The sequence below is a fragment of the Peromyscus maniculatus genome, chromosome 4 (assembly GCF_049852395.1).
Source record: "Peromyscus maniculatus bairdii isolate BWxNUB_F1_BW_parent chromosome 4, HU_Pman_BW_mat_3.1, whole genome shotgun sequence".
Classification (NCBI taxonomy): domain Eukaryota; kingdom Metazoa; phylum Chordata; class Mammalia; order Rodentia; family Cricetidae; genus Peromyscus; species Peromyscus maniculatus.
Window position 1 is genome coordinate 120,776,122 of NC_134855.1, and position 14,468 is coordinate 120,790,589.

A 14,468-nucleotide genomic window follows, 5' to 3' on the forward strand; every position below is an offset into this window, starting at 1 on the left:
GCTCTTTGACCAAGAGTTCTTCCATAGAAAAACCACATCTCTATGTTCACCCCAGACTAGTGTTGGAAGGCAAAGGAAACATTCTCTAAGTCTAAATACGACCTTCCCTCTCTACCTGAAAAGGACAAGCATTCAGGATGTGAATTACTTTGCACCTGAGGGCTTGCATCCTATGCTGACACTTCTTTTTCTATCCATTGCAAACAAGTTTAAAACACACACCGAAGAAGTTGCCTAGGACAGTCCCTCCTCCCCCTTCACACAGCTTCTAATGTTTTTTGGAGAAGAGCTGGTAAGAGTTTAGACAGCAACCCAAGTGCAAATGAACCAACAACAAGCTTAATTTCACAAACTGTTATTATTCGCTGTGATTATTTCCTCTGAAGATAGTCCTGGCAGCTTTGAAGGAACAGCTGCAGTCTCCCTCCTCACTCTCCCTCCTCCCTCTTTTCCTTCCTTCCTCCCTTCTTCCCTTCCTGCAACAAGACTGGGAAGGCAGGCAGGGTCCTCAGGAATAGCAAAGCCTCAGGCAGTTCTTTCCTGAGCTGTTCCCAGGCACAACTGTGAGCTCAGCCGGGAAGACACGCATGTCTACGATCGTCAGCTGCACACGGATGTGTGACACTTTCGGCAAAGTTACTGCTTTCAAGCAGCCGGGGTGGCTTAAGTTCAGGCTTCCTGTATGTGCTATTCCTCCAGGTTTCCCTTCTGGAGACAGGCTTCCTGGTGACCCGCCTTCATGGAGACACACAGCATCACACAGAAGTTCTGTGGGGCCATCTGCATTTTCTTTTACGTTTCCCACTTCGTACGTGGCACACTATCCTACTTTGATGCTTGGAGAGCGAGCGAGCTGGCCCATCTCTCTATAAACACATCCTCCCATATGAACGGGAAAGAACTTGCCTTTCTAGCAGTGGGGAAAGTATGTGTTATGGTCAGGCTGTGTTTTATCCTCAGTTACTCCATATTGGACAAAACAGTGGAGTTTTGGGCAGTTTGTCACTCTAGGAGACTTCTTTATTTCTTAAGACAAGTTCTCCCCTTGTAGACTTGGCTGGCTTGAAACTTGGTGTGTAGAAAGGTGGCTTTGAATTCATAGAAATCCACCTACCTGTGCCTCCTGAGTACTGGGATTACTTCACATGCTAGGAGACTCATTTAGACAACCATTGTTTGACTCCATTGAGGAAGAAGGATGATTGCAGTCACTGAGTAGATTCAGAAACTGCATCATCCACCAGGCACACCCACAGCACAGACTGATAAATGACTTACTCCTCAGAGTAGAAAGGGAGCCACCATCCTAGTCTGTTGGGAGAACGGAGACTGTAGGGGCACATGGGTGGACCCCAGAAACCAGGTTCCACAGCTTATTAGGCACACAGGACAGATGAAGGAAATGGTGAACCTCATGAAGTGTTGGAGAGTTAACACTGCCAAGGCATGGCCCATGACAAACTATCATCTGACACTTGCTAAGTCGCCTCCAAGACTGACAAGCAGAAGACTCTCCCACAAGTCCGAGCTTTAGCTTGGCTCTGTCTCCTGCTGTTGATGTGGCCCACAATGACTGCCTGCCCATCTACCTATTATCCCACCTGGACCTGCTTCTGACCCATTCCTGGCTGCAGACCCAGTCTGTTCTTCCATCTCAAAGCCAAATTCTGCAGCTTCATTCCCAAACTCTAACTCCAGCAGCAGCTCCCTCTGGGCCCTGGTCTGGTTCTGTATCCATATAGACTCAGACCACTTCTGAAGCCTCTTGAGCTCGATGACAGCCTCTTTAACTTGCATTCATTCTGTATATATGCATAGAGATGTAGATATGCTTACTATGTGCTGTGTGAATTAATATTAGTAATTCAGATTGGAATAAAAGAACTTGTTTGCCTCAGTCAGGCAACCAAAGCAGGGCAGGATTGTATGACAAATTATTCTTGTGAATAACCATTAACCTTGTGAAGCTATTGTTATTCAGTAAATTCTAACATTGTGGAAGGACATAAATGTCTATTATTGGCATAGCATATTCATGCAATGCAAAACCCACATTAACATCCCATAAAGTTAAACGCAGAATACCAACTAACATGCCTTGACCTGAGGCTGGGAGTTATAGCTCCATAGTAGCTCTGTGGAGTAGACATCCTCTGGGTTCATCTATGTGCTAATCTGTGCAAACTTCTGGCTAGATGGTGAATGTCATGTCTGGAGCCTATGTAGGCTGATCAGAAGCCAGACTGAGCACAACTAACTCTTATTTACACCAAAACACAAATTTCTGCTGAAGATGTAAATCTGCACAAAAATTTAAATCTGAAAGGAACTTGGGAATGGGAATCTTGTTCATGTATCTCTATAGCATGTTCAAACATCTCTATATCATGAGCAGAGAATCTTGTAGGTTATCAGTCATTATTGAGTTGACATGACTCATATTCTCCCTATCATCTGCCTAAATTAACCACAAGGTTGAATTTGAACCTAATTCAGAGATAGCAAGGTCTGTGCGGGAACTGGACCAAAGGTTATTATATCATGATTTTAAATAAGATTGATAAGGATTTATTTTATAAACAATATCTAGGAAGGCATGCCACCTACTTTAAAAAAGAATTATCCTTAAGTTCCCCAGATTTGTCCAAGTGACAACAAAGTATAAGAGGATGACTTCTCAGTCTGAATTGTTAAAGTGGACAGTTAGTATTTGGGATGCCCCAAAATATAGTAATACAATACATACTTGTTAATTTTCTTTTATTTCTTTAAATTACTCCAAATCATTGAGGCTTCCATTTTGTCAGCCTAGACCTGTCATCTGTCTTATCTTTATCTCAGAGAGGAACTCTACTCTTGGGATAAGCTTTTTGGACACTGTGTGAAGATATGTCTCTGTCATTCATCACCTGCCTAAGGCAGCTTCTAGTTGGTCTAATAAAGAGCTGAATGGCCAATAGCTAGGCAGGAGAGGATAGGTGGGACTTCCAGGGAGAGACAGGAACTCTGGGAAAGAATGTGAGGCATGGGAGATTTGCTAGCCAGACATAGAGGAAATCAGACATATGGTACTGAGGAGAGGTAACAAGCTATGTGGCAGAACATAGATCAATGTAAACTAGTTTGTTTTAAGAGCTAGTTGAGAGCAAGCTTACTAAGGCCAAACTTTCATAATTAATAGAAAGTCTCCATGTCATTATTAGAGAGCTACTGATAGAAAGACCTGTTATACTCCATGATTTGTTTAGATATAATTCTTCACTTGCTTTCCAACATCCCCTCATGTTTAATTCAGATTCAGCAGCCTCTATGTCAGATGGGAACCATGGAGTTCTTATACACACAAACAACTATAGCTGGACCAACTGGACTAATTCATCCCCTGCTAACCATAGGTCCAAATGGAAGCTAGAATCATCTCAGAAAATTGCTTTGTTTTCAGGTAGGGACCAAGGTCTGGGAAGATGGAGTTGCTCCTCTATGCCTTTGCTGGCTTTAGCCAGAGCTAGTGCTGAGGCTCCAACCACTATCATGAAGACTATAAGAGAAGGATCGTCTTATGACGGTACTTCTCATGGATACACTACTTATTTTTGCCAAATATCATGTATAATTTTAACAAAATACTTGCCATGAACCTAGCTTTTAATATAGGTCCCAAAGGGCAAGAGATAGATTATCTGGTCAGTTAGAAAAAATTTTACTCAAGCAAATGAGGCTTCAGCAGGTGGACTTCTTTTTTTTTTTTTTTTGGTTTTTCGAGACAGGGTTTCTCTGCGTAGCTTTTCGCCTTTCCTGGAGCTAACTTGGTAGCCCAGGCTGGCCTCGAACTCACAGAGATCCACCTGGCTCTGCCTCCCAAGTGCTGGGATTAAAGGTGTGCGCCACCACCGCCCGGCCATGGTGGACTTCTTTTAAGTAAATTACCTGTGGCTAATTCTCATCTCCCAGTTTTAAGCCTTTAGTCTTTAGTCTTAAATTCAACTGCTATGAAATCTACGCATATAGTCATGACTGGAGAGAGAAGCAGTTCCTCCTGTGGCAATTAAATAAATAGTCCATTTTAATTTTTTATGTTAAGCTATGATATTTCATTAAGAGAATATTAGTTTCCTCCTTATAGGAATAGTTGCATCTTTAAACATACTTTGAAGGTTGAAGAGTTCTGCTGGGCAGGTATGTTCTAGAAGACTGAATGCAAACATGTGCTGTTAGCCATTCATTTGTGACTTCAATCATTACTGTGACTGCATTTTCTGCAACAGAAGTGCCAAATTATACATTATGCATCTTCCTTAGCACATCAGATCAATTGTTAAACGGACCAGTAGGAATGATCATATTACAAACTTAAAATAAACTGAGCTACAGGGTAGAGTTCATGACTTCATTTAATATTGATAGCAGCTCAATTTAACAGTTGAAAAAGCAAACACCTTTAATAAATTTGGTGTGGATGATTATACAGCCTGATATTGAACTATTTTACAGGAGTGTATACATATAAATCTATAGGTAGGATTATGTACATTTCAATATATACCACATATTTTTCCTACTCACAATTTTCTTTTGATAAACAAAGCAGTTTCACTGTACACAGATGTGCAATGCTACATTATGTCCTGAGTAATTGAGGGATTATTAATAAACTACTGCAAATTCTCTTTTTTAAGATAATGATCCTGAAGATTCTGTACTAAAACATGAACAAAAGGATAGTTGAAAGATTGCATCTAGCTTTGTACTTGTTTTATGCAGAAAAAGCTCAAGAATGGACAACAGCCATTGAGGTTTGGGAAAATGCCCTCAAATATTGAAGGTTTAAGCAATGTCTTGTTTGTAGGGGTTTCTGCAAGTTTTAAGTGATGTTGCCTACATCCAATTTGTCAGGCATGGAAGACTCTTTTCATGATTGGCCTACAGATCCTTTTTGCAGAATAGGACATTTGGTGTAAACTTCAGTGTTTTAGTATATTAAGTCCCAATCAAAATAAGCAAGATAATACAACATAACTTAAAAAATATTTGAAATATAGCCAGCCACATGGAAGGAGTATAAAAAACAAGCATATTTTGGTGAAAGAGGAAACCAGATGGAAGTCATTTAAGGTGGTCTGGTAAGCCACCCACTCTGGGAGGTCCCAAGTTGACTTGGCTCTGGGAGCCCCAAGATAAGCAAGCCACACATCCATCTTGCCACAGGGGACTGACTTGCTGCACAATGAGAAGGAAGCACTATGGGGAAGGCCACGTTCAAGTGCAGAGGTACAGTAACAACTGCCGGTCAGGGTCGCCCTTGGCAGGCAAAGCAGCCCACTCCCAAACTCAGGCACTAGATATGGTGTGTTAGGTGGTCTGGGTTGGCTGCTGCATGCTGCCCCCACAGGAGGAGGCAGCCGGGATCCTGGTGCGGGGTCCGCCTGCAGTGGAGACACTTGGATGAGAAGGCACTGTGTTGGTGGTTCCTTGTCACCTCAGAGCTATCCTGTTCCATGGCTGCTGTAGTCAAAGACTCCTTTCTTGAAGAACGGTGAGAACTCACAAATGGTATGTTTCGACAGGGTCAGCCCCACTTTGTTGATGTGAAGGGGAGATGTCGCAGACTGGAGCATCACACTGAAAAACTCCCTGAGGTATTTCTGGGACAAGACAAAAGTGAAGAACATGGTCAAGACAGTGCTGAGTAAAGGAGGGGAGAGAAAATGTCCAATGTACCAATGATCTACACATACACTTATTTCATAAACAAAACCAAGAACAGAATGCTCCAAGGGCCTTGACCACCTTGGCCCTGGCCAGCCTATGCAGTGCAGACAGGCTGTGACGTCCAGGCCTATAGGGCTCTAATCCACAGAAATGCCACCAGAGGTCCACCTGTAGACAGGGCCACGTGGAATGCCAGTGGTGCTAGCAGGAACATGTTCCCTATGGCAACTTTACCCTACTTAAAATGTCATTTTCCTCTCAGGTTTCACATTGGCTGTTGTGTCCATCTGAGCAACATTAGCATTTGTATCTTCTTTGAGTCCTATGTATAAATAGGGTCAGTTCCAAGTACTAATATTTACAGAACATTTAAAAACTTCTATAATCATCACGAATAACAAAATATTCTTCCTAAGGTGAAAGGTGAAATGCTCTGGGCTTTTTACCTTTCTCTCCCCCATGGCAGGTGTTCATCACAACATCACTTGCCTTTTATGGAATTGAGAGAGAAAGGATGTCTGAGACAAGGCTCTGAGATGCAGAAAGTGCAGAAAGTGAACTCAGCCGTGGGTGCCTGAAACAAGTATTAGGGAAGAAGAGGATGTACAAGAATAGCACCTGCAATTCAGGTCAGGCAAGTCTTGTCAACACAGAAAACGAACTGTCTCCATTCATTTAAAAATATACACAATCCTGGCACAAATTCAGAAATTAAGCATTATTATTCTTGATTGTAACAAAACAGAAGAACAATCCTAGAGCAGTGGCTCCCATCTAGGGGTGGTAGCTCCATAGGCAATGTGTGGAGACCTGTAACTCTCATGTGTGATGAGGGATACTCTAGGGGGTGGAAGTCAGGGCTGCTCTAGGGCCCTAGGATAAGGAATTATTTGGCCTCGGCTGAAGTTTGACCTAGAGGAAAGCTCAGCTACCTTTATGAATGGGGAGACTTAGCTGTCCTTTGAAAGAAGTTATTTAGTCCAAATAAGTTTGTTAGCTACTTGCTTAAAATTAATGGCAAGGGCTCAGGTCACCTTTATATCCCATCCCCACTAGCCTCTGACTTTGTGCACTTCATAGAAGTAAAGCTGAATATGCAGAGACAAACTGTATATTCCTTTTTCATGTTTTCTGTAGTGCCAAGGATGGAATCTCCAGCCTTGTGCATGCCAGTCAGTCACTCTCCCACTGAACTATACTTCCAGACCTTAAACTGCATGTTCCCTGTAGAGGCCCACAAAGCTTCCTAGTAAGAGCTGAGCTTGCTTTACCCAGCAGAGCTGCATTAGAGGATGGCTTGACCACGTGTGTGATTACCAGGTGTTTGGAAGGGTCTGCACTTGGCTGTGCGAGGGGGAGGTCTTTTGCTCCACCCCTTGGCATTCCTTTAAAAAGCCCTTTAGAAGAGACAGCAGGGGCTGGTGGATAAGGATCCAGGCCCTCCTGAGGCTATCCAGTATTTCTATCTGTCTCTCTCCCCTCTGTATTTCGATCTAAATATTTCTCACTTCTCTCTCTCTACTCAAGAGTACCCTGGGGAAAAAGTGGGAGCAGATCTCCCACAATTCTCTAAATATATCATTTGACCAGTGTTGCGCACATGAAATTGTCACCAAACCAAGATAACAAGCACTTGCACCATCACAGAAGTTTCTCAAGTCACCCAATTCGGCATGGTCTTCATACTCTTCCTAGAATGATACCCTTCCTTTGAAACTGAGACTTTCTAATTGAGGAAGCTGCTGGTGGGGTATACAATAGGCTGGCCACCAAGCACAAAGATTCAAAAACAAGAAGTTTTCACTAAAACTTGGTTTCCTGGCTCAGTATTCTTAAGTTACTGGTCTCAGTCAACCCTTTCCACAGAAGATTCGGAAGCTCAAATCAGGGGAATCAGGAGAAGGCAAGAAACTGCCTAACCAAGTGAGAAGGGCAGAAGGGGTAGTCTTGGCGTTTTCTTCACGTCAGAAGCCAAAAGGAAATGTAACTTTAGTTTTCCTAGTTGAAGAGGCTGTAAGAATATCAGTTTGTTGGATAGATGGGAGATTCAACACCCGAGCTGCCAAGGCTACAGCCACGTGGTGGTCCAGGTGGCTTTCTGTGAATTCTAACCACTTGAACCCACATAGAATGCTTTATTCACTGATAGATGAGGAAAAGTCATTTCCCCAGCCCTGGTTTTTGACAACAAATGCCAAGATTTTTCAACAGAGCAAAGACAGCCTCTTTAACTAACTGTCCTATGAAAGCTAGGAATCCATATGTAGAAAAATGAAATTAAATCACTCTATCTCATTCTTCAAATGGATCAAATACCTTAGTTTCAGACTGGAAATTCTGAAATTGTTAGAGAAAAAAGTGGGGAAAACACATCAAGGTATAGGAATGGATGGGGCTTTTCTCAAGAGGAATCCAGTTGCTCAACAAATAAAGCCAACAGTTGGCCAATGGGAGGGATCCCATGAGATTAGAATGTTTTTTGTAAAAACAGTCAAATGAAGAGACAGCCTACAGAATGGAGAAAATACTTGGAAGTTATATACCTGATGTTTAATGTCTAAAACATAAAAAGAATGGAGAAAACAAACCAAAAAGAAACCAACTCAATCAATGAATTGGCTAATGAGATGAACATACAATCTCAAAAGGGGTACATCGAAGGTCAATGAACAGAAAACGAGTTCAACTTTGCTAACGGTCAAAGAAATGTGAATCAAAATGATACCGAGATGCCATCTTACCCTGGCTGGAAATCAATCCTTAAGAAAACAAAGAATGAAAGCTGGCAAGGATGTGGCCAAAGGGAGCCTGACATGCTGCTGGCAGCAAGGGAACTAACCCAGCTGCCATGGATGCCAGAAGGGTCCTAAAAAATCAACAACAACAACAACAACAACAACAACAAAAACAACAACAACAACAACAAAACCCAACTAACAGCAGACTTTCTATGTGACCCAGGCATTTCACTTCTGGGTATTTACCTAAAGGATTCCACATCCACATGTCACAAGACATTTCAACATCAACGCTTATAATGGTGCCAATCATAGGAGCTAAATTATTGAACCAGACTCAGTGTCCCACAACAGAGGAATGGATTAAAAAAAAAAAAAGGAATATGCACACAGTTGAATGCTTTTAGCTGTAAAGAAGAATGTAATGATGACATCTCCAGAAAAAAATAGATACAAATGGAGACAATAATGTTAAGCTAATAAAGTTAAACAGAAAAAGGTTGTGGTAGTTTGAATGTAATTGGCCCCCATGAGCTTATCATACATTAAATAGTATGTGTGTAGGAGCGAGACTTGGAAGTTCTAATAAAATTGTGTAAGGGCAAAGAGGACCATTGAGGGAGTGAGAAAAGCAAGTAGTGGAAATATACTAAAAATCATATATATATATATATATATAAAGTGCCAAAAAATATAAGATTGTGAACAGAGGTATCTTGAATTGGTAGATAAAGTTATTTCCAGATGCCATAAGGTTATTAAATGAGAGTCCCGGCATCAGATGTGTGATCTCGCCCAACACATTGCTGGTCAAGGAGGCCCTAGAGGCCCCTCAAACAATACAGGTTATTGTCACTGCTCTAAGCTGCCCACCAGAAGTGCACAATACGACTATTTCTGGAAACATCACAGGTTAGAGCACAGAGAAATAAAAGCCAGAAGGTGATTCTTTACTGGTTAGCTCTCCCAGTGCTACAAGATGCTACGCAGGATGCTTGAGAAGAAAAGTTATCAGCAAGGATACTTAGCTGTGGACCCAGTGCGGTATACTATTGACCAGCCAGGCGAGATGTACCAACTGGTGCAGTCGTGCCATGAGTGTTATGGGGTAATGAACCACTTCCTGCTCTGAGGCCTGCTCCATAGGTGGAAACTGCTATCTGGTACTGTAAACCTAATCAAAAGTCTATGGCTGGCGAGGCTGAGGCCCTATCCAGGAAACTAATGCAGTCATTTTGCTAAATGGACATGATGCATCTATCAAATTGCCTTCTAACACTTATGTTTGTGTCCATAGATCCCAGGCCCAAAATGCTCAGATGGAACTATCCACAATGGGCTGGGCTCTCCTACATCAATTAACCACCAAGGCGCCCCACAGACATGCCCACAGGCCAATGATTGGGGCATGCCCTCATTTGAGACTCCCTCAGATAATCTGGGCTGTGTCAAGTTGACAGTTGAAGTTAACTAGGAGAGCCTGAGAGGCTTCTTTTAGCAGTAGATGCAAAAACTCATGACTGGTCACAACACAGAGAATAAAGTGACTGGTGAACCTAACTGAGTTATCTACATCATCCCCTCCCAGGCCCAAGGAACACTGTGTATGTGGTGGGGTTAAGAAGGTAAGAGCTTGTCCGGTGGTGGTGGCACATGCCTTTAATCCCAGCACTCAGGAGGTAGAGCCAGGTGGATCTCTGTGAGTTTGAGGCCAGCCTGGCCTACAGAGTAAGTTCCAGGAAAGGCACAAAGCTACACAGAGAAACCCAGTCTCAAAAATCCAAAAAAGAAAGAGAGAGAGAGAGAGAAGGTAAGAGCTTGAGGAAGGAGCAGAGTAGAGGGAGCTAACTGTCTTCTGAGCACGACACAGTCATGGTACTCTTGTGGTTATTCACTTAAGACATGCAATAAGATTGGGCCCAGAAACATTCCATCATGGAATGGGGAGGCTCATGTGGCCTCGCTCCTCCCTGAGGAGGAACAGACAGTTCATGGTTGCTGGGAGACAAAGAAACATTTCCTTTAGTGACATAGTCACTATTAAACTACCCATGTCCTGGTAAATAATCTCTCAAGCACACTTTTGGAAGCAACCCTAATTAGACTAATTGGTTCATAGATAGAAAGATAGAAAGAAAGAAAGAAAGAAAGAAAGATAGATAGATAGATAGATAGATAGATAGATAGATAGATAGATAGATAGATAGATGATAGATGAAATCAGAAAAGAGACCAAAGAGACCAGCTGGGAAGAAGAAAAGAATCAGAGGGAGTGAAGGTGGTGGCCCATGCCTTTAATCCCAGCACTTAGGAGGCAGAGGCAGGCAGATCTCTGTGAGTTAGAAGCCAGCCTGGTCTATAAAGTGAGTTCCAGGATAGCCAGGGCTACATAGAAAAACCCTGTCTCGAAAAAACGAAAACAAACCAAAAAGAGCATTATAGGGGATAACTCTGATCATAAAGAAACCCATTGTCATGTATAACTAATATTTGCTAATAAAAAAACTTGAAGACAAACAGGGCAATGACTTTAAATGGGACAGATGAGGGCTTGCCCAGCTGTGCACTGAACTGTGACGGACGCCCAGTTTCCTGCAGGGACAGAGGGGGGCCTTCTGTGCAGAGGCACAGACTCAGGAGCACCTGGGCAGCTCCTTCTCCATGAGCCGGGGGTGGGGTGGGGGCAGCGCATCCAGAGCAGAATGTTTACATCAAGCTTGCTTTCCAGATGAACTCTGACAGACTACAAGGCAATTGGAATCCAAGAACAGATGTTGTATCAACATTTGTCATAATTAGTTCACAAAGTAGGGTCCTTTTAAAGGGCCAATAAAGCCTGAAATTGTGTATAATGAGAAGCAAAGTTAAAAAGATAAATAAAAGAAAAAGAGGAAGTACTGGAGACACCTTCCCAGTCACAGCATGGCCATTACAAGAGAGCTATAAATCTACTGAAGGTAATGACTTCTTCTTCAAATAAACTCATCACCACTGCTTCATAAAACCTCCAGACGAAAAGAGCTAATCTGGCCACCTTTTCACATTGCAGAGCTTTCTCTCTGCAAAATAGTTCCCCACGCAGTCAGAGTATGGGGCAGTTGGCTTCTCTGACACAGACAGCTTCTGTGGTGAGACAGTATGTGGCTAGGAAATGTCTTGGCTGTGACCACAAGGTGTTCCCAGAGCTGTACAACAAGGCATGGCCTTCATTGGTTATGTTTGAAGTGGGCTGATCAAATTCCAGGGAAGGACAAAACTAAGGGCTGTGGGTAGGGCGAGAAGTAGACAGAGTGAACATTCCAAAAGTTTCTCAAGGTCTCAGGAGTGTCATTCTTACCTGCAGTGCCCAGTTAACCATGGCATACTGTCTAGCTTAGGAAAAGTGCTGAGATGTAACATTGACAATTGCTTCCAGAATTAATTTTAAGTTTTAATATATGCCTGGAGAACATCACATCATATGAGTATATGACCTAATGAATTTCCCCCAAATGAACATGCCTATGTGGTTAGCACTGGTTATAAACAACAACATTTTCCATCCGGCCAACCCTCCTGTGTCCCCGCCATCTGAAAGTCTTTTCCCGAGAGTAGCAACAGTTCACTGTTGGGACTCGTACCGGTTCAGAAGAACACTTCCTATGTCTGACTCTCACTGTTTGATGCACCCTCTGTCCAAGAGTCCCACTGTTCGATGTGTGCGATGCATCTTGTCTAAGTGTGTAGTTGTGGCGTTCAGGACCTTTCACTGTTTCATTTTACAGGTGATCAAGAGGGGGAATGACAATAATGACTTGTTTGGTCTTTCTGAGTTCTGCTTCAATGATGAACTCCACTTTCATTGTATCCTATATCGATTATATAATTATGATTGTATATACAGTACTTAACACAGATTTACATGAATGATTTTTGTTGCTTGGGCACAAAATAATTTCTACCACATCTGCACCTGAAGGAAGAAATAAAAAGCTCTTCTGTTATAGGTACCCCTCTTCTGTAGACCCACAGATATCCTCAGCATGTGAGAAAAGTTCGGGAACCAGGCTGCATCCCCAGGGTAGCACACTCCATAAAAAGAGAATTGAAAAAACTGAAGGACATTAGGAGTTTAAGTGACTTATCAGGGTCAGAAGTGCAAAGCAGAAAAGAATTTGTAAGGCCCAATATCCAACTGCTGTGTTTGTCTTTCCCGGAATGCTTTCTCCACTGTAAAATGAAACCGATGTGGGGATATTTAAAACGTGTCCTGTGAGGATCCACAGAGGACCAGCAACTTCTGCCTGGGGTGGTGTCACAATGAGTCCTTGCCTGGTTTATGTCTTGGCTCAGGGGCACCTAGGACAGCAATGGCACCTGTGGGGATGGGCAACATTGCAGCCCTGCCAAGGAGGCAAGATGGAAAATCAGGTCAGTCTAAATCCTCCAGCAAGATTGCAATGTAGGGAACAAGGAAGGATGCCAGAGCAAGTGGGGGGGGGGGTCTATGTGAGTGACCATGGAGGGGGGTAGGGAGTGAGGGAGTTTGGGGTGTCTGGAGAGACAGGGGAAGAAGGGCTACTGTGAAAGTGAGAGGTAAGAGAGGCAGGGAGTGGGGGACGAAAGCATGACAACAGAGGACAAATGCCCATGATTTACTTGTTTACAAGTTGGCCGAAAGGATTTAAGAATAGTAAGAAATATATCAGACATATCTATCTAGGCTATGCACTTTTTGCCACTTGAAGCAACATTAAGGCATAAATAGGAGCTTTCTTATCAATGCTTTCAGAAAATCAAATTTAGATGGCTAATCTCAAGGAGTATTTCAGCACTGACACATAGCACCTTGATGTCATAAAGTGACTTCCTTCAAAGGTTTCCAGTGCAGTTTATAGTCTGGGAAAGTCTGCCAATTCGGGGACAGCAAGCTGGTGGAGGTGACTGGGAGTAACAGACCCTAGTATGTCTGCCATGTGGCTTAAGAAATTCCCACAAACAAATGAAGACCATATTCTGTAAGGAACTGTGGGCCTTTGTTTTTGTTATTATTTATGAAATTAAAATGTTTATATCATTTCCTCAATTTCATTTCTTTCCACCAACCTTTCCCATGAACCCATGAACCTTCCACTTTATTTTCACTCAAATTCATGGTCTCTATTTCTCTGTTGTTTCATATATCTAATATATAATATGCAAATTATATATTCTTTTCTAAATATATAAATACAACTTTCTCAGTCTATATAATGTCACACACACACACACACACACACACACACACAATTTATATGATTTCAGGGCTATTATTTACTTTTTAAGTGGAAGTCTTATTATGTAGCTTAGGTTGGCTTCAAATTTACTATGAAGTCTAGGCTAGTCTCACACTCAAACAATTCTCCTCTATGAGTCTTCCCAATGCTGGAATTCTAGACAGGAATCACCATGCCTGTCTTGGACCATGAGCTTTTAAAGACGACAAATGATGGTATATGTATGACTGTCACAGACATGAAACAATGAGGTTTCTGAATGCCTTCTTGTTTAGCAGATCCCGCGCCTCAGCAAAACAAGACTTTCCTGCCAAGCTCCATTTATCAAAGACTTGCTAAGTTCTAAGCACTGTGAGAATTCTTAAAGGTGTTTATTAAATTCCTATAGAAACTTAATGAGATGGGGACAATTGTCAAGTCTGTATAATCAATACAGAAGCAGGCCCAGGAAGCCTAGGTAATACCACAGAGGTCGATGGGCACCTAAGCTAGACAGCCAAGACTCAACACCAGGGCTCTGCCTAGAGGCTGATCCCATCTACTAGGCTTACCCACAGAGCTCCCTCTGCTGAGCCCATCTTGTCTTCAAAGAGTGAAGCCATCTAGGGGTGTCTCAGCTGTTTGAGCCTCATAAACTGCCTTTCCTAAGCTTAATGGTGCTCCAGTGGGGACTGCTGCCTTCATTCTTTACCCCTCATGCTTTTCTGCAGAGGTGACACTCACAGTGACTTGGAAGACCCTGACCATTTTCCTGACTGTCCTGTTT

General features: G+C 42.6%; 1 protein-coding gene across 7 annotated transcripts in view; it reads right to left on the reverse strand.

Annotated features, from left to right (window-relative positions):
* Positions 1-4,373: 4,373 nt before the first annotated feature.
* The window catches only part of Kif16b (kinesin family member 16B), a 286,551-nt gene continuing 276,456 nt past the window's right edge, over positions 4,374-14,468 (reverse strand). For all 7 annotated transcript variants that reach the window (XR_013050802.1, XM_076570753.1, XM_006983685.4 and 4 more), the window contains one exon: positions 4,374-5,642. Coding sequence is in view for 6 of the 7 variants with exons in the window: in XM_076570753.1 (XP_076426868.1) it covers positions 5,484-5,642 (159 nt within the window). In the remaining variant the exon portion in view is untranslated. The remainder of the gene's footprint in view (positions 5,643-14,468) is intronic.